The 23,935-nt window shown below is 41.5% G+C and overlaps 1 protein-coding gene across 1 annotated transcript in view; it reads right to left on the reverse strand.

The window, feature by feature from the left end:
• Positions 1 to 23,935, reverse strand: part of TMPRSS9 (transmembrane serine protease 9) — a 134,868-nt gene that overhangs the window by 17,777 nt on the left and 93,156 nt on the right. Inside the window, exons 9-15 of the mRNA XM_073636898.1 lie at positions 21,412 to 21,548; positions 12,391 to 12,727; positions 11,766 to 11,937; positions 7,199 to 7,470; positions 6,847 to 6,983; positions 6,339 to 6,771; positions 5,717 to 5,830 (exon numbers count right to left, since the gene is read on the reverse strand). Coding sequence (XP_073492999.1) covers positions 5,717 to 5,830; positions 6,339 to 6,771; positions 6,847 to 6,983; positions 7,199 to 7,470; positions 11,766 to 11,937; positions 12,391 to 12,727; positions 21,412 to 21,548 — 1,602 coding nt within the window. The remainder of the gene's footprint in view (positions 1 to 5,716; positions 5,831 to 6,338; positions 6,772 to 6,846; positions 6,984 to 7,198; positions 7,471 to 11,765; positions 11,938 to 12,390; positions 12,728 to 21,411; positions 21,549 to 23,935) is intronic.

Consider the following 23,935-nt stretch of genomic DNA (forward strand, 5'->3'; position numbering starts at 1 on the left):
CGAGCAGGCACGCTGAGCCCGCATCTTTGCCCCCACGTGATTGCTGAATTAATCAGCCATCACGTGCCTCTAACAGCCACGTGTGGATAGGAGCTGTTAACCTGCTAGATGCCGCTGTCAATCTCTGACAGAAGCATTTAACACGCTCCGGCATGTCATTCCTCTCGCCCATAGGCACACCCGTGACGTAATCGCGGGGTGCTGATGGGTTGTCATGACAGCCAGGGAACTGCTGAAGACCCCTGTGACTGTCATTATGATTCTGATGTGAAAGCGAGGAGGTTAGTGTTGTTCATAGTAGATTGTGATTTTCTCTATATACAGTTATATGAAAAAGTTTGGGCACCCCTATTAATCTTAAGCTTAATGTTTTCTTAAAATTGGTGTTTTTGCAACAGCTATTTCAGTTTGATATATGTAATAACTGTTGGACACAGTAATGTTTCTGCCTTGAAATGAGGTTTATTGTACTAACAGAAAATGAGCAATCTGCATTCAAACAAAATTTGACAGGTGCATAAGTATGGGCAACCTTATCATTTTCTGGTTTTAAATACTCCTACCTACTTTTTACTGACTTACTAAAGCACTTTTTTTGGTTTTGTAACCTCATTGAGCTTTGAACTTCAGACCCAGGTGTATGCAATCATGAGAAAAGCTACTTAAAGTGGCCACTTGTAGTTGTTCTCCTGTTTGAATCTCCTCTGAAGAGTGGCATCATGGGCTCCTCAAAACAACTGTCAAATGATCTGAAAACAAAGATTATTCAACATAGTTGTTCGGGGGAAGGATACAAAAAGCTGTCTCAGAGATTTAACCTGTCAGTTTCCACTGTGAGGAACATAGTAAGGAAATGGAAGAACACAGGGACAGTTCTTGTTAAGGTCAGAAGTGGCAGGCCAAGAAAAACATCAGAAAGGCAGAGAAGAAGAATGGTGAGATCAGTCAAGGACAATCCTCAGACCACCTCCAGAGAGCTGCAGCATCAACTTGCTGCAGATGGTGTCACTGTGCATCGGTCAACTATACAACGCACTTTGCACAAGGAGAAGCTGTATGGGAGAGTGATGCGAAAGAAGCCGTTTCTGCAAGCACGCCACAAACAGAGTCGGCTGAGGTATGTAAAAGCACATTTGGAGAAGCCAATTTCTTTTTGGAAGAAGGTCCTGTGGACTGATGAAACCAAGATTGAGTTGTTTGGTCATACAAAAAGGCGTTATGCATGGCGGCAAAAAAACACAGCATTCCAAGAAAAACACTTGCTACCAACAGCAAAATTTGGTGGAGGTTCCATCATGCTTTGGGGCTGTGTGGCCAATGCCGGCACCGGAAATCTTGTTAAAGTTGAGGGACGCATGGATTCCACTCAGTATCAGCAGATTCTTGACAATAATGTTCAAGAATCAGTGATAAAGTTGAAGTTACGCAGGGGATGGATCTTTCAGCAAGACAATGATCCAAAACACCGCTCCAAATCTACTCAGGCATTCATGCAGAGGAACAATTACAATGTTCTGGAATGGCCATCCCAGTCCCCAGACCTGAATATCATTGAACATCTGTGGGATCATTTGAAGAGGGCTGTCCATGCTCGGCGACCATCAAACTTAACTGAACTGGAAATGTTTTGTAAAGAGGAATGGTCAAAAATACCTTCATCCAGGATCCAGGAACTCATTAAAAGCTACAGGAAGCGACTAGAGGCTGTTATTTTTGCAAAAGGATGATCTACTAAATATTGATGTCACTTTTCTGGTGAGGTGCCCATACTTATGCACCTGTCAAATTTTGTTTGAATGCAGATTGCACATTTTCTGTTAGTACAATAAACCTCATTTCAAGGCAGAAACATTACTGTGTCCAACAGTTATTACAAATATCAAACTGAAATAGCTGTTGCAAAAACACCAATTTTTATAAAACATTAAGCTTAAGATTAATAGGGGTGCCCAAACTTTTTCATATAACTGTATTAGTAGTGCTTTTGCACTGCTATATATAGCACAAGCGACCAGACGATCACAACTTCAAGTACTATTGAACACAGTAAAAAGTGAAAAAAAAGTTTTGCAAATATGAAAAAAATAAATAAATAAAGTTCAAATCACCCCCTTTTATCAATTAAAAAATACACGTATTTGGTATTGCTGTAAAAGTCCGATCTATAAAAATATAAAAATAAATGAATACGGATGGTAAACAGCGTAACGAGAAAAAAAAATGAAAACAACAAAATTACAGCTATTTTGGCCGCTGCAACATTGCAATCAAATGCAATAAGAGGCGATCAAAACATCGGATCTACCCCAAAATGGTATCAATAAAAACATCAGCTCAGGTCACAAAAAATAAGCCATCACACAGCCCCAGATCCCGAAAAGTGAAAATGTTTCGGAAAATGGCGACAAAAGCACATTTTTTTTTTTTTTACAAATTTCAACATTTTTTCTCACCACTTAAAAAAAAAAAAACCCTATACATGTCTAGTATGTGCATACTTGCACTGACCTGTAGAATCATGTTGCCAGGTCAGTTTTACCATATAATGAACATGGTAAGAAAATATAAAAAAAAAGCTATTGTGAAATTGCACTTTTTTTTGATATAGGGAAAATATATATTCTTGTAACGTGTTAGCCAGTAGATAGAAAAATATTTAGATTTGAGAGTCCTCAGTGGTTGATACCTTTTAATGGCTAACTGAAAAGATGGTAACAAATTGCAAGCTTTCGAGACTACTCAGGTCTCTTCATCAGGCATAGTATACCACAAAATCTGAAGAGTCACATATTTATACACAATAAGACACACAAGAAAAAAAAATGCAATAGGTAAGACAGGTGATGAAAAGCGGAGTTATTATGGAAGAGATAAACAGTTCTGGCTATAAATATTTTAGCAGTTAATAGATAAGGAGTGTGAAGGTTTTATTGTCCTTTGACCAGGTCCAGTGTTGTGATGGCCTCACAATTCTGAGGGGTACATTCCTTAGTTGATGTAGAATGACATAAAGACACAGAAGCATCTAACTGTGTCATCAATCTCTCAGATTATACACCAAACAAAGCGGAGCTGACTGTGCTTTCTAGAGGACTCTCATTTTGTCCTACTAAGGCCCTAGATAAAACTGAACTCTGTAGTGATATGGAAAATTATTTCAGGAGACTGCACCTGAGGGAATACTTCAATGCTACAGAAGATTCAGAACCCACCCTAACTGAAGGAAAAGGGATCTTGACAACCAAGAAGAGGTCAGATTGGACACCTCCACCTGGACGAAACCCTCATTTGGATACATATATAGACTCCTTCAGACATGTGATAAAATCCACCATCTTAGACACAAACAGGAGACAAGCATCTAACATCAGTGCCCAGGAGAGAAAGGCCATACAATCTTTGAAAACCAACAAATAAATCATCATTAAACCTGCTGACAAGGGTGGTACAATAGTCATGATGAACACATCAGACTACATGAAGGAAGCAAACAGACAACTGGTGGACACGCGCTACTACAAAAAACTGGAGTCTGATCCTACACAGGACTATTACAAGGAACTAAACAAGTTGGTATCGTGTCTGCCTGATGAATCCATAAGAGCCGATGACCTGATACCAGAGAGTCCAAGAATAGGGACAGTCTATATGCTCCCCAAAATCCACAAATCTGGAAATCCAGGAAGACCAATTATTTCATGTGTGGGCACCCTTACTGAGCAAGTTTCTGGATGGGTAGAGTGTGTTCTTAAACCACTGGTAAAGAGTACACCCAGCTACATTCAGGACACGACAGACCTACTGAATAAACTAGCAGCAGTAGGTCCTCTACCAGAAGGAACCATCCTGGCCATCATGGATGTGGAATCTTTGTATTCTAATATCCCACACAAGGATGGATTAAATGCCTGTAAAATCTTCATAGAAAATACAGGAATTGTTGCTGATTCTGTGGTCAAACTTACAGAATTCATCCTCACCCACAATTACTTTGAATTTGATAACAAAATATATCTACAGGAAACTGGTACAGCGATGGGAAGTAAAATGGCTCCACAGTACGCAAATCTTTTCATGGCCAAGCTTGAAAGTGACTTTTTGTCCACATGTCCCATCAGGCCTCTGGCCTACTATCGTTTCATTGACGATATTTTAATCATCTGGACAGGGTCTGAGCAACAGCTGCAGACGTTCCATGAACACTTTAATCGATTTCATCCCTCCATCAACCTAACACTCAACTACTCCTGTACTGAAATTAATTTTTTGGACACCATCATCAAGCTACAGAACAATGAAATAGAGACATCCTTGTACCGGAAACCAATCGACCGTCCTACATACCTTAAATGGGACAGTTTCCATCCAAAACACATAAAAAACTCTATTGTTTACAGCCAAGCCATTAGATACAATCGGATATGTTCCAACCAGATGGATAGAGACCACCTTGATGGCCTCAGAAAGACCTTTTTGAAACAGGACTACCATCCAAGAACAATTGAGAACCAGATTACAAGAGCCACCAGAATATCAAGGAATCATCTCCTACATTACAAAACCAAACAAGAAAACAACCGGGTGCCTCTAGTAGTCACCTACAATCCAAATCTGGAGGCGCTAAGGAGAGCTGCACGGAAACTACAACCCTTACTACAAAAAGATGCCCGATTACAATCCATATTTCCAGTCCCCCCACTTCTGTGTTTCAGGCAGCCCCCAAATCTAAGAAGCATCATTGTCAGAAGTTCCCTGTCATCTCCACCAGCTACAGGTACCTTTCCTTGCAACCAGAAAAAATGGAAAACCTGTCCGTTTATAACGAACACAGACAAGATAAAGATTCCCAATTCACATCAGGACTATAAGATCCCAGGTACGTTCAGCTGTATCACATCTAATGTAGTGTACTTAATTATATGTACCAAATGTCCAGGTGGGGGTCTTTATGTAGGGGAGACAGGGCAAAAACTTAGAACAAGGATGAATCATCATCGCCACACAATAAAAGAAAAAAGAATAGATCTGCCTGTAGCTAAGCATTTTTGTTCCCCTGATCACAGCATAAAAGATATGAAATTACTAGTATTAAAAGGTAACTTCAAATCTCAAAGAGAAAGAAGAATCTCAGAATATAAACTGATGATGACCTTTAACACTTTCAGAGCAGGAATGAATGTGTCGCATGGATTTATGTCATTCTACATCAACTAAGGAATGTGCCCCTCAGAATTGTGAGGCCATCACAACACTGGACCTGGTCAAAGGATAATAAAACCTTCACACTCCTTATCTATTAACTGCTAAAATATTTATAGCCAGAACTGTTTATCTCTTCCATAATAACTCTGCTTTTCATCACCAGTTTTACCTATTGCATTTTTTTTTCTTGTGTGTCTTATTGTGTATAAATATGTGACTCTTCAGATTTTGTGGTATACTATGCCTGATGAAGAGACCTGAGTAGTCTCGAAAGCTTGCAATTTGTTACCATCTTTTCAGTTAGCCATTAAAAGGTATCAACCACTGAGGACTCTCAAAACTAAACACTTTTTTTTGCAATTTCAACAGAACTGGATTTTTCCCCCCATTTTCCAGTACACTATGTGGTAGAATGAATGGTGTCATTCAAAAATACAACTCATCTTGCAAATAACAAGCCCTTATATGGCTATATTCATGGAAAAATTAAAAAGTTATGTACTTATGTACTCACCGCAGTTTTGTTCATCAGAGCCATTATTGCAGTCAGGGACTCCATCACACTCAGGATTAGTTTTGCCGATGCAGAGCCTGTTGGAGCACTTGTAGGTGGAAGCGGTGCATGGAACTAAGAAAATGTACAATTAAGCACCATTTAGGTTTTCATTTTTTTTTTTTTTGCTTTATTATTTTATTAACCCTATATGAATATGCTTCACATTTTAACAGTGCGTTTTGTTTTCTCCACAAGATGGCCTTGTTATCTCTAGGATAGGTTATTAATATTAGATTGGCAGGGACCCCCACTGACTGACTTTCCTACAGGTAGGTCATCAATGTCACTGTAGTAGAAAATTCCTTTAATATGACATATTAATAAATTCAATTATTGAAACTCTTTTTTGGGGCTCATTTTTGACTCAATTTCAATGGCTCTATGCATGTTGCCATATCCAAATGCACGTGTAAATGCATGCGGAGTTCACTAAAAGATCAATCTCAGCTGAATGCATGTTGTATCCCGTACCACATTCCCCCTAGGGTGTGTAGTGTACAATATAATTTCCTTTTACATACCCTATTGCAGGCCAAAATTAGCATTCTGGCAACCTGGAATTGATATAGTTTCCACTCACCTGGTCTTTGGGTAGGTCTGGGTGGTTCAGTGATCCTTGTTGTTGTGCTTGTTTTAGCAAGAGTTGTCTTCTTGCTTGTAGTTTTAGCTGTTGTTGACTTTGGTGTACTTTTCGTAGGTTTGATTTGAGACATAGTAGTCCTAGAAACTGTGGTTGTCCTTCGTCCCGTGGAAGTTGGTGGCCTTACAGTAGATGGCCTAATAGTGGTCATTGAAGTTGTAGGAGGCATAGTTGACTTGGGCAAGTTCATACCACTATCTGTAGTCCTTAATACAGGAGCCACTGTGTCCAGGATCCAGTCTTTAAGTTTTGTTACTCTACTGTAAACCCCTGGTTTTTTGGCTTGAGCACAGCCAATGCCCCAACTCACAATGCCAGCCAAGAAGAAAACACCTGGACTCTCTTCACATGCCAGCGGTCCTCCAGAATCTCCCTTTGAAACAAAGTTTGAGTCAGTAGACAAGTTATTGGTCTCCATTTATTACCTTTGTTTTTATTTCAGCCGTACCTGACAGGAGTCCACCTTCCCATCTAGAAACCCCGCACAGATCATCCGTTCTGTTATTGAAAAGTTATAAAGGACACTGCAAATTTTCTGGTCAATGATACCCACAGAAGCTTTTTGAAGAACCTCAGGCTTAGACACTGCATAGAAAATAGTATTGATCATTCTAATTGTTCTTATAAAATGTAGAGACCCCACACATGTACTATAATTTATCGCTTCTTGGTGAGCATGCCCCCAAAACATTATTTCTATTACATTCATTCTGGATAGAGTATGTATTTAGTTCCTCTTCCAAGATTGCATGCACAATGATGATTAATACACAACGTGATGGTCTTTCCCAAATTCCTACCGTTGCCTTCCTTGATGTTGCCCCATCCTGATATCATGCACTTCCAACCAGCGGGAAACTTCTGCAGGGCAGAAGGGAGACAGACAGGCTGCACATATTTGTTAAAAGTCAGAGCATTTGATAGTTCTACCACAGCTACATCAAAGTCCAGGGTCAGTGGATTGAATTGAGGATGTTGGATTACTCTCTTCAAGCTGACCTTTACAGCCATTGTGTCAGCTCCACTTAGAGCCGTGGAACCCATGTGAGCAGTAATTTGGTCCAACTTTGTTCTGGAGAGAAGAGCAAATGTTAATACTGTTGTTTTTTTTCTTGGGATGTAGCGCAATACAAAACATGTGGTTTAAATTGTAACCATCATTGCAATTTTTTTCATAAATTAATAGTACACACAAAAATACGAAACTATGTAATATATTTTATTTGAGAAATACGCTTCTATCTCCTCAATTTATGGGTAAAATCTGTTTTCAGTGAAGATCGATTTTCCCATTACTGAGATAGGAGATGACGGTTGGTGCTTGTAAAGTTCTGTGGAAAATTGTGACTGTCATTTCAGGAGAACGTGTAGCATAATGTCTGCGAGAGGAGGAGCACCGACTGTTATCTCCTATCACAGTTATGGGAAAATATGTCTTCGCTGAATACAGATTTTAGCCATGCATTGAAAGTGAAAAATCAATCCAGGAGAAGAAAGAAACAGATTTCTCTGATAAGATATATTACAAAGTTGCTTATTTTCACATATAGTACTGATTTATGAAATAAAAATTAAAATGACGGATACTCTTTAACTCCTTAACAACATCTGACGTACTAATACGCGTCTGTGCCCTGGGACTTAAGAGCCAGACCCGTATTAGTATGTCATGGCGATCGCGCGCGCACACAGGCTGTGCGGGCGCAATCGCCGCCGGGTGTCAGCTGATTGTCACAGCTGACACCCGATACTATGTGCAGGGAGCGGTCCTGCACCGCTCCCAGCACATTAACCCCCGCGATGCTGCGATCGAAGTCGATCGAGGTCGATCGCAGCATTGCGAGGGCAAGGGGAGGTGATCGCAGATACTCACCTCCTCTTCCGGCTTCCAGCGCTGTCTGCAAAGGCTTCCCGGGTGTTGTCATGACGACCCGATGTCGTCATGACAACATCCGGGTCACCAGACAGCAGGAAGATTGTTTGGACATGCGCAGTGCATCTCCAAACAATCTTCTTCCTGTCCAGTGCTGACAGCCTGCATGACACAGGGATGGTGCTGCATTCCTGTGCCATGCAGGCGATCAGAGAAAAAAAAGTGAAAGTCCCAGAGAGGGACAAAGTAATAAAGTATATAAACTTTCAGAAAGTGAAAAAAAAAAAAAAAAAAAAATTGCAGAAATATAAAAAAAAAATAAGAAAAATAATCCACCAAAAATAAAAATATAATGTACCCATCAATAAATATTATTATAAAAAAAAACAATAAAAGTACACATATTTGGTATCGCCGCGTCCGGAACAACCTGACCTATAAAACTGTCCCACTAGTTAACCCCTTCAGTGAACACGGTAAAAAAAAAAAAAAAAAAACGAAGCAAAAAACAATGCTTTATCACCATACCGCCAAACAAAAAATGGAATAACACGCGATCAAAAAGACAAATATAAATAAAAATGGTACCGCTGAAAACGTCATCTCGTCCCGCAAAAAACAAGCCAACATACAGCTCCATCAGCTGAAAAATAAAAAAGTTATAGCCCTCAGAATAAAGCTATGCTAAAAAATATTTTTTTCTATAAAATTGCTTTTATTATGTAAAAGTGCAAAACATAGAAAAACGATATAAATGTGGTACCGCTGTAAACGTACTGACCCGAAGAATAAAGCTGCCTTATCAATTTTACCACACGCGGAACAGAATAAAAAAAACAAAAAAAACAATTCCTGAATTGTTGGTTTTTGTTTATTCTTCCTCCCAAAAATCGGAATAGAAAGCGATCAAAAAATGTCACGTGCCTGAAAATGGCACCAATAACAACGTCAACTCATCCCGCAAAAAACGAGCCGTCACATGACTATCTGCCAAAATCTGGAAAAATTATAGCTCTCAAAATATGGCGATGCAAAACTAGATTTTACAAACAATGCGTCTTTTAGTGTGTGACAGCTGTCAGTCATAAAAACCCCATATGATTCTGGTATTGCTGTAATCACACCGACCCGAAGAATAAAGTCGTCTAATCACTTATACCGCACGAGGAACGGCGTCAAAAATAAACTCTTGGGTTAGGATTGGGCTAGGGTTAGGGCTGGGTTTGGGGTTAGGGTTGTGCTAGGATTAGGGTTGTGCTAGGGTTAGGGTTGTGCTAGGGTTAGGGCTGGGGTTGGGGTTAGGGTTGGAATTTTTTTCAAAAGTAAGAAAAAAAGATGACGATATGGCGACTAGTGTTGAGCGCAAGTGCTCGCTACTTGAGTTTGCATCGGGTGCTCTGGTATGCATTGAGTATCGTGGGTATTTGAGTGACATGCTCGAGTCTCTGCCCCATATGCTTCACGGCCCAAAAAACTTTACGGGGATTGCCTGCCATGCACGAGCGATCCCCGCATGTTTTTTTTTGGGTGTCTAATAACCGTGAAACATGCGGAGCAGGGACTTGAGCATGTCACTCGAGCACACGCTGTACATGGTGCATACCTGAGTACCCGATGCAAACTCAAGTAGCGAGCACTTGCGCTCAAGACTAATGACAACTTATTCAATATGATGACCTAATGTAAACAAATTCTGTGTCGTACCTCTGGGTTCAAAATGTTCACTATACACCTTAATAAAATCCTTGAGGGGTATAGTTTCCAAAATGGGGTCACTTGTGGGGGAGCTCCACTGTTTAGGCACATCACGGGCTCTCCAAACGCGACATGGTGTCCGCTAACAAATTGAATGGAAAATCGGCTCAATTTGTTAGCGGATACCATGTTGCATTTGGAGAGTCCCTGTGTGCCCAAACATTGGAGCTCCCCCACAAGTGACCCCATTTTGGAAACTAGACCCCCCAAGGCACCTATCTAGATGCATAGTGAGCACTTGGAACCCCCAGGTGCTTCACAAATTGATTCATAAAAATGAAAAAGTGTTTTTTTCTTCACTTTTTCATTTTTACGAATCAATTTGTGAAGCACCTGGGGGTTCCAAGTGCTCATTATGCATCTAGATAGGTGCCTTGGGGGGTCTAGTTTCCAAAATGGGGTCACTTGTGGGGGAGCTCCAATGTTTGGGCACACAGGGGCTCTCCAAACGCAACATGGTGTCCGCTAACAATTTGAGCCGATTTTATATTCAATTTGTTAGTGGATACCATGTTGCATTTGGAGAGTCCCCGTGTGCCCAAATATTGGAGCTCCCCCACAAGTGACCCCATTTTGGAACTAGACCCCCCAAGGCACCTATCTAGATGCATAGTGAGCACTTGGAACCCCTAGGTGCTTCACAAATTGATTCGTAAAAATGAAAAAGTGAAAAAAAAAACACTTTTTCATTTTTCCGAATCAATTTGTGAAGCACCTGGGGGTTCCAAGTGCCCACTATGCATCTAGATAGGTGCCTTGGGGGGTCTAGTTTCCAAAATGGGGTCACTTGTGGGGGAGCTTTAATGTTTGGGCACACAGGGGCTCTCCAAACACACCATGGTGTCCGCTAATTATTCAAGCAAATTTTACAATCAAAAAGTCAAATGGCGCTCCTTCCCTTCCGAGCCCTGCCGTGCGCCCAAATAGTGTTTTTTCCCCACATATTGGGCATCTGCGTGCCCAGGGGAAATTGCACAACAAATTTTGGGGTCCATTTTTTCTTGTTACCCCTGTGAAAATAAAAAAAAATGGGTCTAAAGTAACATTTTTGTGAAAAAGTTAAATGTTCATTTTTTTCTTCCACATTCAAAAAATTACTGTGAAGCACCTGAAGGGTTAATAAAGTTCTTGAATGTGGTTTTGAGCACCATGAGGGGTGCAGTTTTTATAATGGTGTCACTTTTGGGTATTTTCTGTCATAAAGACCTCTCAAAGTGACTTCAAATGTGATGTGGTCCCTAAAAAAATGGTTTTGTAAATTTTGTTGGAAAAATGAGAAATCGCTGGTCAACTTTTAACCCTTATAGCTCCCTAACAAAAAAAAATTTGGGTTCCAAAATTGTGCTGATGTATAGTAGACATGTGGGAAATGTTATTTATTAACTATTTTGTGTGACATATCTCTCTGATTTAAGGGCATAAAAATTCAAATTTTGAAAATTGCTAAATTTTCAAAATTTTCACCAAATTTCCGTTTTTTTTCAAAAATAAACGCAAGTGATATCGAAGAAATTTTACTACAATCATGAAGTACAATATGTCACGAAAAAACAGTCTCAGAATCAGGGGGATCCGTTGAAGCGTTCCAGAGTAATTACCTCAAAGTGACAGTGTTCAGAATTGTAAAAATTGGCCTGGTCATTAACGTGCAAACCACCCTCGGGGCTTAAGGGGTTAAAACAGACAGTCCTCAAGCTAACCGCCTTTTGATATAATCACAATTTATACAGGATACTCACTGGTTGAAGCAATGAGCAGCGGACACCAACCATCGATCCCCAATTATTGTGGCCCCACAGAAGTGATGTGGGCCCTCCTTTAGGCTTGCTTGCCATGGTACTTCACCTCTGACCGCATCGAAGCCTCCTACTATTTTGTTGGGTTTTGTTAGGCCGGGACGGCTACCGCATTCTGAAACCATAATACTTGTTTTAAATTAAATGATTCAAAATAACTATTTTCTTCTATTTTCATTTTGTTTCAATTAGAATATATAGTAACCTCCACTTATTTTTCTGCAGAAATCGAACTGTACTTATAGGAAATACAGCGATCTATGGAGTGCCAGTACTTCTCACTGTAGAATAAAACATGTAGTATGTGATGTGTGAATACCGGAAAATGTACCATTGTCAGCTAACACCACAATATGTTAGATACAATTTTCTAGCGATTGTCTCAGACTACTTTCCGCTGGCTAACAATGCTTTCTATTGTCACTCTATCTCCAAATATCAAAAGACTGCTGCCTTTCAGTCTGCATGGCTGACTTCTCAGGGAGTAACCTTACAGACCTCAGCTCATATTTGTTAGACACCAGATATTCAGCTTTGATTTTTTTTTCCTCTTTCGGAGTCTACATACCTTGAGGTTTGGGCGTACTGAGAGGTTTCTGGGTTGGTTTAGCCGGCATGGTACTGCTGCCTGGTTTAGCTTTCGTTGTGGAATGTTTAGTTAATGGCCGAGCAGTTGTAACTTTTGGGTTAGTTGTCTTCTTTATATTACTGGTGGTAGTAATCAAACTTGTATGTGGTTCCATGGGTGCGGAAATGACATCCTGGATCCAGTTCCGGACTTTGCTCACTCTCACATAGACCCCAGGTCTTCTAGCTTCTGCACAACCCACTCCCCAACTGACAATACCTGCCAAGAAGAATCGCCCCGATGTCTCCTCGCAAACCAGAGGGCCCCCTGAGTCACCCTGAAAGGAAACATTACAGTAGGAAACAATAGTTGACAATAGATTAAAATTGGCAAACAATATCTATTATATTATTACACTCAATGTACAATTTGTTTGGTTTGTCATAACATAGAAAGGTCCTATGTGAGGTTTTGGTGATTCTATGTAATTTTCCATCCTCAGTTATATGATAGAGAACTCCCAGCCGTGGCTGATCCTCCTCCATTGTTCATGGACTGGTGCACATAGAGATCAGGGTTCCAGGGCAGACCCTGCTTGTCTTACAGTCCCATTCACACCTAATCCTGCCGTCGTTGGCTGAATGTACAAATCACTATTTGTGCTTCTACGCTAACTACAACTCTCACATATCCTTTTTACGTTCTCTTGCGTCTCATTTCATTTCCAAACCTCTCATAATTACTTGTTATATTCTTCCTAATTCCTGACTAAGTGTCCTTACATTTTATAATAAGGATTCGTGCTAAATGGCTGCAAAACATTTTATGTTACATACTCGTTTTCCTATAAATCCTTGCTAAATCTGCCTTCTCCTTTAATTACATGAATACCATGACACAATTAAAGAAAAGTACACCAAGGAATATCCAAGAGTCAGGCCTCGTTCACATGTTCAGTATTTGGTCAGTATTTTACATCAGTATCTGTAAGTCACAACCAGGAGTGGAACAATCAGAGGAAAAGTATAATAGAAACACGTCACCCACTCCTGTATTTATCACCCACTCCTGATTTTGGCTTACAAATACTGATGTAAAATACTGACCAAATACTGAACGTGTGAATGTGGCCTTATACAAATAATGGCAATGCAAACTAGTAGGTATCATGAAAAATACAATTTTATTAAAGCTCAAATACAAAACACAAAGAAACAACACAAATGGTTAAAACACTTAAAGGGAGGCTATCATCAGAAAACTCTGTGTTAAGTATATTTTTAAAAAATGTTTACTGATGTGTTTTTTTTTTACATAGCACAATCTGTGGAACCCTAAGACTAATTTTATTAGATATGCATTAAAACCAACCGTGTGACATATAAACAGACAGACAAAAGCTAAAAAACAGTGGGAGAGTGACTGTGGGCCCCGGTGCTTGGTGTAATGTAGCGCCTGGCAGCACCATAGTCCCCAAATGTCCCTAACCTGATAGCCTATATGCAATTACTATCTTGCTGCAGAAGTTGGCACCCCAAAGGATAAGCAATAATGGTGCCCCCGCTGAAACGGTAGTTGTCCCTAAATTCCACTATGGATAACACAGAACCCTGGTGTGGGTCCGTTGATATGCTTAGACAGAGGGAACATACAGGTGGAGGGTCGATACAGCCACGCTTAGAAAACGTTAATAATGCACATGCTCCTCAAAGCAAAAATAATAGGATAAATCATGGTTACTTGTATTAAAACTAAAAAATAGAAATCTTGCAATTTTCACAGTGACCACTGGGGATTTTTTAGACTCTAACTTCTGTTGTTTTAGGAAACAACACATGTACATAAGCACATACCCTATCTTTTTGTTACAAATTGTGGTTCTGTGCTCCCACCTGGGTATGGAACAGGTCCGGTCATATGCTACTCTGGTCGCAAGTGCCGCCATTGTCCTGACCCTGGAGGCGGAGTTACTACCTGTGCAGGGAAACTGTCCCAATCTTGTGGATCGTCACTTTCTGGTGTTGTGGGATGTGTGAGGATGCAGAAGACCGTGTCTCTCACTGATTTCTCTACCCGGGGAAGATGGGACGCTGTCTTCCCCAGTTGCCAGGCAAAACAGGATGCTGTTTTGTCTGGCACTAAGAAATGGTGTGATTTTGTCTGCTGTTGAAGCTAGCAGGGAGTGGCTGTCTGGGGATGATTTGGAGGTAATCAACACCTGATCACTAGGCGGGCTATATAATCCTGCTCCCTGCTCAGTCCTTTGCTGTTTACAGCAGTTCACTATGTGCTTGGTGGTGAGTGGTGCTAGCATTAGTCTTGCTATCTTTTCAGGGGTTTTCTTATTTTCTCTTCTGGTTTTACTTCCTGGGGTTCCTGCAGAGGTACTCACCTGGTTCTTGACTAGGCACCAACCACGTCACCAGCCGCCAGCTGTCCAGTGACAGTGGGCCCGGGAAAGGTTCTGCTTTTGCTGGTTTGGTGCCAGTCTTGCTGGGTCCCTCTGTGAAGCGCATAACAGAATAAATAGCTATATATATATATATATATATATATATATATATATATATATATATATATATAGTACAGACCAAAAGTTTGGACACACCTTCTCATTTAAAGATTTTTCTGTATTTTCTTGATTATGAAAATTGTACATTCACACTGAAGGCATCCAAACTATGAATTAGCACATGTGGAATTATATACTTAACAAAGAAGTGTGAAACAACTGAAAATATGTCTCATATTCTAGGTTCTTCAAAGTAGCCACCTTTTGCTTTGATGACTGCTTTGCACACTCTTGGCATTCTCTTGATGAGCTTCAAGAGGTAGTCACCGGAAATGGTCTTCCAACAATCTTGAAGGAGTTCCCAGAGATGCTTAGCACTTGTTGGCCCTTTTGCCTTCACTCTGCGGTCCAGCTCACCCCAAACCATCTCGATTGGGTTCAGGTCTGGTGACTGTGGAGGCCAAGTCATCTGGCGTAGCACCCCATCACTCTCCCTCTTGGTCAAATAGCCCTTACACAGCCTGGAGGTGTGTTTGGGGTCATTGTCCTCTTGAAAAATAAATGATGGTCCAACTAAACCCAAACCGGATGGAATAGCATGCCGCTGCAAGATGCTGTGGTAGCCATGCTGGTTCAGTATGCCTTCAATTTTGAATAAATCCCCAACAGTGTCACCAGTAAAGCACACCCGCACCATAACACCTCCTCCTCCATGCTTCACGGTGGGAACCAGGCATGTAGAGTCCATCCGTTCACCTTTTCTGCGTCGCACAAAGACACGGTGGTTGGAACCAAAGATCTCAAATTTGGACTCATCAGACCAAAGCACAGATTTCCACTGGTCTAATGTTCATTCCTTGAGTTCTTTAGCCCAAACAAGTCTCTTCTGCTTGTTGCCTGTCCTTAGCAGTGGTTTCCTAGCAGCTATTTTACCATGAAGGCCTGCTGCACAAAGTCTCCTCTTAACAGTTGTTGAAGAGATGTGTCTGCTGCTAGAACTCTGTGTGGCATTGACCTGGTCTCTAATCTGAGCTGCTGTTAACCTGCGATTTCTGAGGCTGGTGACTCGGATAAACTTATCCTCATTGACCTGGTCTCTAATCTATAATTATTTTCTCTTGATAATTCTCACCTTGCCCAAAGTATTGGATATCGCACAGCTGAACCAGTATCTATCACCACAGGTTGTCTGCATAAGGAAGAGGCATGCTTCTTTATTTCACAGGATCTTCCTACTGCTGTGGTGTTAGGTCTCCCTTGGCTTCACACTCATAACCCTATTATAGACGGGCAAAGGGAGGATATTGTTAAGTGTTCCTCCAACTGCCAATCCCTTTGTATTATCAAGGCTCCTAAGTAGGTTCCATCTGCCAGGTCCCGTGGTATGTGGCGGAGTTCCCACAGGTGTTCTCTGAAGTGGCCTCCCAGAAATTACCTCCATATAGAATTTATGACTGTTACATCCAGCTCATTGAGGGGGCAAAGTTACCTAAGGGCAGAATTTTTTACCTGTCAGAACCCGAGAGGCAAGCCATGCGGGAATATATGCAGGAAAATTTGAAAAATGGGTTTATCCTCCCTTCTAAATCCCCGGTTGGAGCAGGGTTCTTTTTTGTGGCCAAGTGGGATGGCGGTTTGAGACAATGTATTGACTATCATGAGCTCAAACGCATAACTGTACGTAATCAGTACCCTCTCCCACTCATCCCTGACCTATTTAATCAACTGGTGGGGGCAAGTTGGTTTACTAAGCTGGATCTCTGGGGGGCTTATAATCTTGTTCACATCAAGGAGGGGGATGAGTGTAAAATGGCCTTCAATACCCCCCGAGGGTCTTTATAAGTATTGTGTCATGCCCTTTGGGCTCTGTAATGCTCCAGCTGTGTTTCAAACGCTTGTAAATTATATTTTCCGTGATCTTTTGGGTATTTGTGTTATTTTTTTACATCGATGATATCCTCATCTTCTCCAGGGACCTGGCTACACATAAGGACCATGTGCGCACAATCCTGAAAAGATTGAAAGATCATTTTCTTTATGTCAATAAAGAAAAATGTGCTTTCGAAGTGCAGGAGTTGTGGTTCCTGGGACTCATTCTGTCCCCCATGGGGTTTCGGATGGACTCCGAGAAAGTAGGATGGTGTTGGAGTGGGCACAACCAGTTAACCTCAAGGGATTGCAGTGTTTTTTTGGGTTTTGCCAATTATTACCGGAGGTTTATTAAAGGTTTTTCCAAGGTGGTGAAACCTCTCACCGATCTTACCCATAAGGGAGTAGATGTGTTTATTTGGGGACTGGAGGCCATTAAGGCCTTTAATACACTTTCCTCCGCTCCAGTTTTGGTCCAGCCTGATGTCAATGAGCCTTTTGTGGTAGAAGTGGATGCCTCTGACATAGGGGTGGGAGCGGAGGTCTCCCAGGGTTCCACCACTCTAATGCATTTAATGCCTTGCGCGTTTTTTTTTCTAAAATTCTCTCCTGCCATAAAGTTAGCTCTGGAGGAGTGGAGGCATCTCCTTGAGGGAACTAAACACCCATTCATGGTGCTTACTGACCATAAGAGTCGGTTTTGTTTAGAGAATGCTAAGAGGCTGAATTCGAGATAAGCCCAATGGGCCTTGGTTTTTACCAGATTAAATTTTTCGATCTCTTACCTCCCTGGGACCAAGAATGTTAGGGCAGATGCTCTCTCTCTGCGTCTTTGTCTTAGTGAGTCTGAATTTATGGAACTTGATTTCATTCTTCCAAAGGGGATTGTAGTCTCTTCTGTCAATTTAGCTTGGGAGGTGGTTAAGGCTAAGGGGATGGCTCCGTCCAGCACACCTCATGATAAATTATTAGTTCCGGAGCAGTTACGGTTGGGCTTAGTCAGAGTGTCATGACTCCAATCGTGGGTCCCAGTTTATCTCCAGATTCTGGAGGGCTTTCTGTAAACGCCTCGGGATGGAACTCTCATTTTCATATGTATACCATCATCAAATTAATGGGCAAATGGAGCGAACCAACCAGTGTCTTGAGTCCTATCTAAGATGTTTTTGCTCCCATACTCAGAATGATTGGGGATCATACTTAGCCTTGGCAGAGTTCGCCCTAAACAATAGACACCATGAGGGTTTGGGGATGTCTCCCTTCTTCTGTATTCTAGGATTCCATCCTGGGTCCCCTTGTTTTGAGGGAGGGGACGATTTCCTTCTGGCGGTCTCTGCTACTATCCACCGCCTCTGGAAGGTTTGGGGGAAAGCCCGCATCCATCTCAAGAAAGCAAGGGAGAGAATGAAGAGGCAGACCGATAAGCGTCGTCAGCAAGGTTGAAAACTCAGAGTGGGGGACAGAGTTTGGGTGTCTACTAAGAATTTCAAGATTAAGGTACCCTCTCCTAAGCTTGTAGGACCATTTCCCATTATCGAGGTTGTCAATAAAGTGGCTTTTTCGGATAGGTATGCCTTCCTCTATGCGGGTTCCCAATGTTTTTCACAAGACATTATTAAATAAGGTGGTTACTCCACTTGTGACCCAGGAACCTCCTCCTCCTATTCTGGTTGATAATACTGAAAAATTTGAGATAGAAAGTATTGTGGACTCTCGTACAGTTCGGAACTCCGTTCAGTATTTGATTCATTGGAAGAGATACTGTACTGAGGAGAGGTGCTGGGTCTCGAGAGGTAATATACATGCCAATTGTCTCATCGCTGAGTTCCATAAGAGGTTTCCAGATAAGGTGGAAGATGAGAGCCTGTAGGTCACTCCTAGGGAGAGGGGTACTGTTACGAATTTTGGTTCTGTGCTCCACCTAGGAATGAAGCAGGTCCGATGCTATGCTACTCTGGTCGCAAGCGGCGCCATTGTCCTGACCCTAGAGGCGGAGTTACTACGCGTGCAGGGGAACTGTCCCAATCTTGTGGAGCGTCGCTTTCTGGTGTTGTGGGATGTGCGAGGATGCGGAACACCTTGTCTCTTACAGGGAGTGGCTGTCTGGGGATGATTGGGAGGTAATCAACACCTGATCATTAGGTGGGATATATAATCCTGCTCCCTGCTCAGTCCTTTGCTGTTTATTGCAGTTCCCTATGTGCTGGTGTGAAAATTGCAAAGAAAAGGTTACTATTTTTTTCAATAAAGATCGCAATATGAAAAAAAATTGGCAACAAATGTTTTAAAGATAAATGTAACACAAAAACCTGATTTAAACAATAAGTCATTTTCTGATGATAGTGCCCCTTTAAAAAAGAAACATTGTGCTCCAAACAGAACTCGAACTGGCCCACCATAATAAGTGGCTAGAAGTATCCCCTACCTCCTGTAAGCAAAAGGCCCTGGCTAATACAAAATAAAACACAGCATAAAAAAGCAATTATGTAATGTAACAATGCATATGTATGCATTATAGTTAAAAACATGGCAAAAACTAGAATCATTTACAACCCCAGGCAAAAATGATGGAATCACCGGGCTCGGAGGATGTTCATTCAGTTGTTTAATGTTGTTGAAAAAAAGCAGATCACAGACATGGCACAAAACTAAAGTCATTTCAAATGGCAACTTTAGGGCTTTAAGAAACACTAAAAGAAATCAAGATGAAAATTGTGGTACTCAGTAAGGGTAATTTTTTTCAGACCAAGCAGAGGGAAAAATATATGGAATCACTCAATTCTGAGGAAAAAAATTATGGAATCATGAAAAACAAACACACAAAAGAACACTCTGATACATCACTAGTATTTTGTTGCACCACCTCTAGCTTTAATAACAGCTTGCAGTCTCTGAGGCATGGACTTAATGAGTGACAAACAGTACTCCTCATCAATCTGGCTCCAACTTTCTCTGATTGCTGTTGCCAGATCAGCTTTGCAGGTTGGAGCCTTGTCATGGACCATTTTCTTCAACTTCCACCAAAGAATTTCAATTGGATTGAGATCCAGACTATTTGCAGGCCATGACAATGACCTTATGTGTCTTCTTTCAAGGAATGTTTTCACAGTTTTTGCTCTATGGCAGGATGGATTATCATCTTGAAAAATGATGTCCTCATCCCCAAACATCCTTTCAATTGATGGGATAAGAAAACTGTCCAAAATATCAATGTAAACTTGGGCATTTATTGAAGATGTAATGACAGCCATCTCCCCAGTGCCTTTACCTGACATGCAGCCCCATATCATCAATGACTGTGGAAATTTGCATGTTCTCTTCATGCAGTCATCTTTATAAATCTCATTGGAACTTCACCAAACAAAAGTTCCAGCATCATCACCTTGCCCAATGCAGATTTGCGATTCATCACTGAATATGACTTTCATCCAGTCATCCACAGTCCACGATTGCTTTTCCTTAGCCCATTGTAACTTGTTTTTTTCTGTTTAGGTGTTAATGATGACTTATGTTTAGCTTTTCTGTATGTAAATCCCATTTCCTTTAGGCGGTTTCTTACAGTTCGGTCACAGACATTGACTCCAGTTTCCTCCCATTCGTTCCTCATTTGTTTTGTTGTGCATTTCCTGTTTTGGAGACATATTGCTTTAAGTTTCCGGTCTTGATGCTTTGATGTCTTCCTTGGTCTACCAGTATGTTTGCCTTTAACAACCTTCCCATGTTGTTTGTATTTGGTCCAGATTTTAGACACAGCTGACTGTGAACAACCAACATCTTTTGCAACATTGCATGATGATTTACCTTCTTTTAAGAGTTTGATAATCCTCTCCTTTGTTTCAATTGACATCTCTCGTGTTGGAGCCATGATTCATGTTAGTCCACTTGGTGCAACAGCTCTCCAAGGTGTGATCACCCCTTTTTAGATGCAGACTAATGAGCAGATCTAATTTGATGCAGGTGTTAGTTTTGGAAATGAAAATTTACAGGGTGATTCCATATTTTTTTCTTCAGAATTGAGTGATTCCATAATTTTTTCCCTCTGCTTGGTCTGAAAAAAAATTACCCTTACTGAGTACCACATTTTTAATCTTGATTTCCTTTAGTGTTTCTTAAAGTCCTAAAGTTGCCATTTGAAATGACTTTAGTTTTGCGCCATGTCTGTGATCTGCTTTTTTTCAACAACATTACATAACTTAATGAACATCCTCCGAGCCCAGTGATTCCATAATTTTTGCCTGGGGTTGTAGAATACAACATTAGGCAATAAAGTATCTTACTGAAAGAAAGAAATATCATGAGACCAAAGAGACCCTAGGTGGGTAATAAAATATAATTAAACCATATATAGTTAATATTTTAATATTATAATAATTAACATTTCTATTTTATCCCATTACCTTTATGTCTATTCCCTATCCCTATTTTACATGTTGTTATTTTTTTAGTGGTGCACATTTCATGTCATAAATCTGTAATAACAATTCATAATCTTCCTAATTATTTCTAAATCTTGGATCTAGGCACAATATGGTAGCACATTTTTTTTAGTGGAAACTATTTCTAAAATTGAACTTGTGAAGGCATCAGTAATTCCCTTTAACATGTATGCAAAATATATGGATCACCTAATGTTTTATTACCTGGCAGGAATCAATCTTGCCCTCTAAATAACCAGCACAAACCATCCTGTCTGTGACCACATTGCTGTACAGGCTATTGCAGAGAGTTTGATCCATCAGGGCCACTGTAGCTTTTTGCAACACTTCAGGTTTCACCACTGAAATTACAAATAATATTGAATACTTATTTTGTTCTCACATTAATATTAGTTATAACTTGGATACAGGGATTTAATCTTTTTTGATGAATCTAGGCTACCGACTACTAGTTTGTCTTATCTTGAGATACATTTTTGCAATTTGAAGACATTGTTAAAGGAAACCAGTCACGTGAAAACCTGCAGACATGGGTTTAATCTGCAGGTTACTAGTGTTCTTAAATTGCCCGGCGCCGGCACTTAAACCTCCGCTGCCTGAAAGAAATTAACTTTATTCCTTCCAGTAGTGTTCAGGTTTCAGTCACGGGGGTGGCATCGGCGGGGATTCAATCACTGCTCTGTGCATACAGAGTGGCGGCTGTAACCGCCCCCCCCCAATGATTGACAGCCAGCCCTAATCATGACCTGCGGTCAGTCAGTGCTAGGAGCGCGGTTACAGTCGCCGTTCTCGATACACAGAATGGTGACTGAAACCTGAACTCTATCGGGAGGAATACAGTTAATTTCCTCCTGGCAGCAGAGGTCTAAGTGCAGGTGACGGGCAGGCTAAGAAAGCGATTAACCTGCAGATTAACCCCATATCTTATATCTCTGCTAGCGGTCTGTCATGTGCGACTACTCCCCCTCTTAAAACAATCTAATGGTACAATATCACTGCTTGCTGTCTGTGCCATCCACTGCCCTATTCCTCTGAAACTACTTTAATGGTACAATTCTCTGCTTGATATTTCTTTTTTATTATCTATTACATTCCATTCAATACTCACATATGTCTGTCCTTTCCCCACTGTAGACTTTATCTGATGTTTAGAGGTGCTAAACTGCAGAGCCTACAGAGTCCTAGCTCTGTCTTAGATCACCCAGCCATCTCCTGGTGATCTGAGCAGATGCTAATTTATCCACAAGCAGTTCCAACAATACCCCTCACCTGATGGTTTAGTGTGCCCTATATATTTAGAAGCCCCTTAAGGGGAGCACGCGTGCGGGGTAGTTGCACGCGTCTTCTTCCGCAAAATGTGTCTTCGTCGCCAAGTGTGGACAGTTACTTCAGAGGCAGTTAGTCAGGGCAGGTGTCATGTAACTCACACTTTGCTTACTCTTTTTTAACAATGTTTTTGTTTGTTTTCACTCTCACCCCCATAATCCTTCACTTTCCACTAACTACCCTAATCCCTACAATTAGTAATGAACTCTTCATCTCCCCCTCCATCCTCCCCATCCACCTCACCTCCTCCTCAGATCTATTCCTCAACATTCAATCCTGTGTCTCTAAGCACAGACAGCCACCTCATGCTCTCTCTTGCTCCCACTTTCTCTGCTCCTCCTTAATGCTGGCGACATCTCTCCAAATCCTGGTCCTCCTCATCACATCCCCACAGTCACTTCCACCTCCTATCCACGATCTGTCACAAACTCTTGCAACCTCTCTAACCTCATTAACATTCACCCAGCCCCCACTTACCCAGTCGAACTAACGAGCTCTATGGAACGCTTTCTCCGTCTGCAACAAACTTTCCTACATTCATGATCTTTTCATTACTAACACACTTTCCTTCTGCGCCATCACTGAAACCTGGCTCACCCCCTCTGACACAGCTTCTCCAGCTGCATTCTCATATGGTGGATTCCACCTTTCCCACACTCCCACACCCTCCTCCCCAGCAGCAAACATGGTGGAGGAATAGGCTTTCTCCTGTTTGATACCTGTGCCTTTACCCAAATGCCACTACCGCCCTCCGTTACTCTCCCCTCTTTTGAGGTGCACTGCGTGCGCATCTACTCCCCCTCCAGCCTCCAACTGGCTGTCATTTACCGTCCCCCAGGGTCAGCCACCACCTTTCTCGACCATTTCACCATCTGGCTACTTCACTTCCTTTCCACTGACATCCCCACTAGCATCATGGGCGACTTCAACATCCCCATTGACACTTCCCACTCATCTGTCTCTAAGCTTCTATCCCTCACTTCCTCCTTCGGCCTTGCTCAGTGATCTTCCACAGCCACTCACAAAGATGGCCACACACTGGACCTCATCTTCACCCGCCTCTGTTCCTTATCTAACCTCTCTAACTCACCTCTCCCTCTATCTGACCTCAACCTACTTACATTCTCTTTCCTCTCCTCTGCAGGTCCACAAACCCCATTCCACAAACTTACACATCCTTGCAGAAATCTCCAACACCTTGACCTACACTCACTCTCTGAATCCCTCCTCCCTCTTACAGACATAAGTTCCTTACATGATGCAGTCATTGCTGCTGCTTTATATAACACCACAACAGCTGCAGCTCTCGATTCGGTCACCCCTCTCACACACACCAAAGCTCGCACAATCAATAGGCAACCCTGGCACACCAACTGGACTAAAGAACTGCGACGGGACTCCA

Source organism: Phyllobates terribilis, unplaced genomic scaffold (genome assembly GCF_046119375.1).
Source record: "Phyllobates terribilis strain yellow unplaced genomic scaffold, ASM4611937v1 Scaffold_1__5_contigs__length_1240528914, whole genome shotgun sequence".
NCBI lineage: Eukaryota > Metazoa > Chordata > Amphibia > Anura > Dendrobatidae > Phyllobates > Phyllobates terribilis.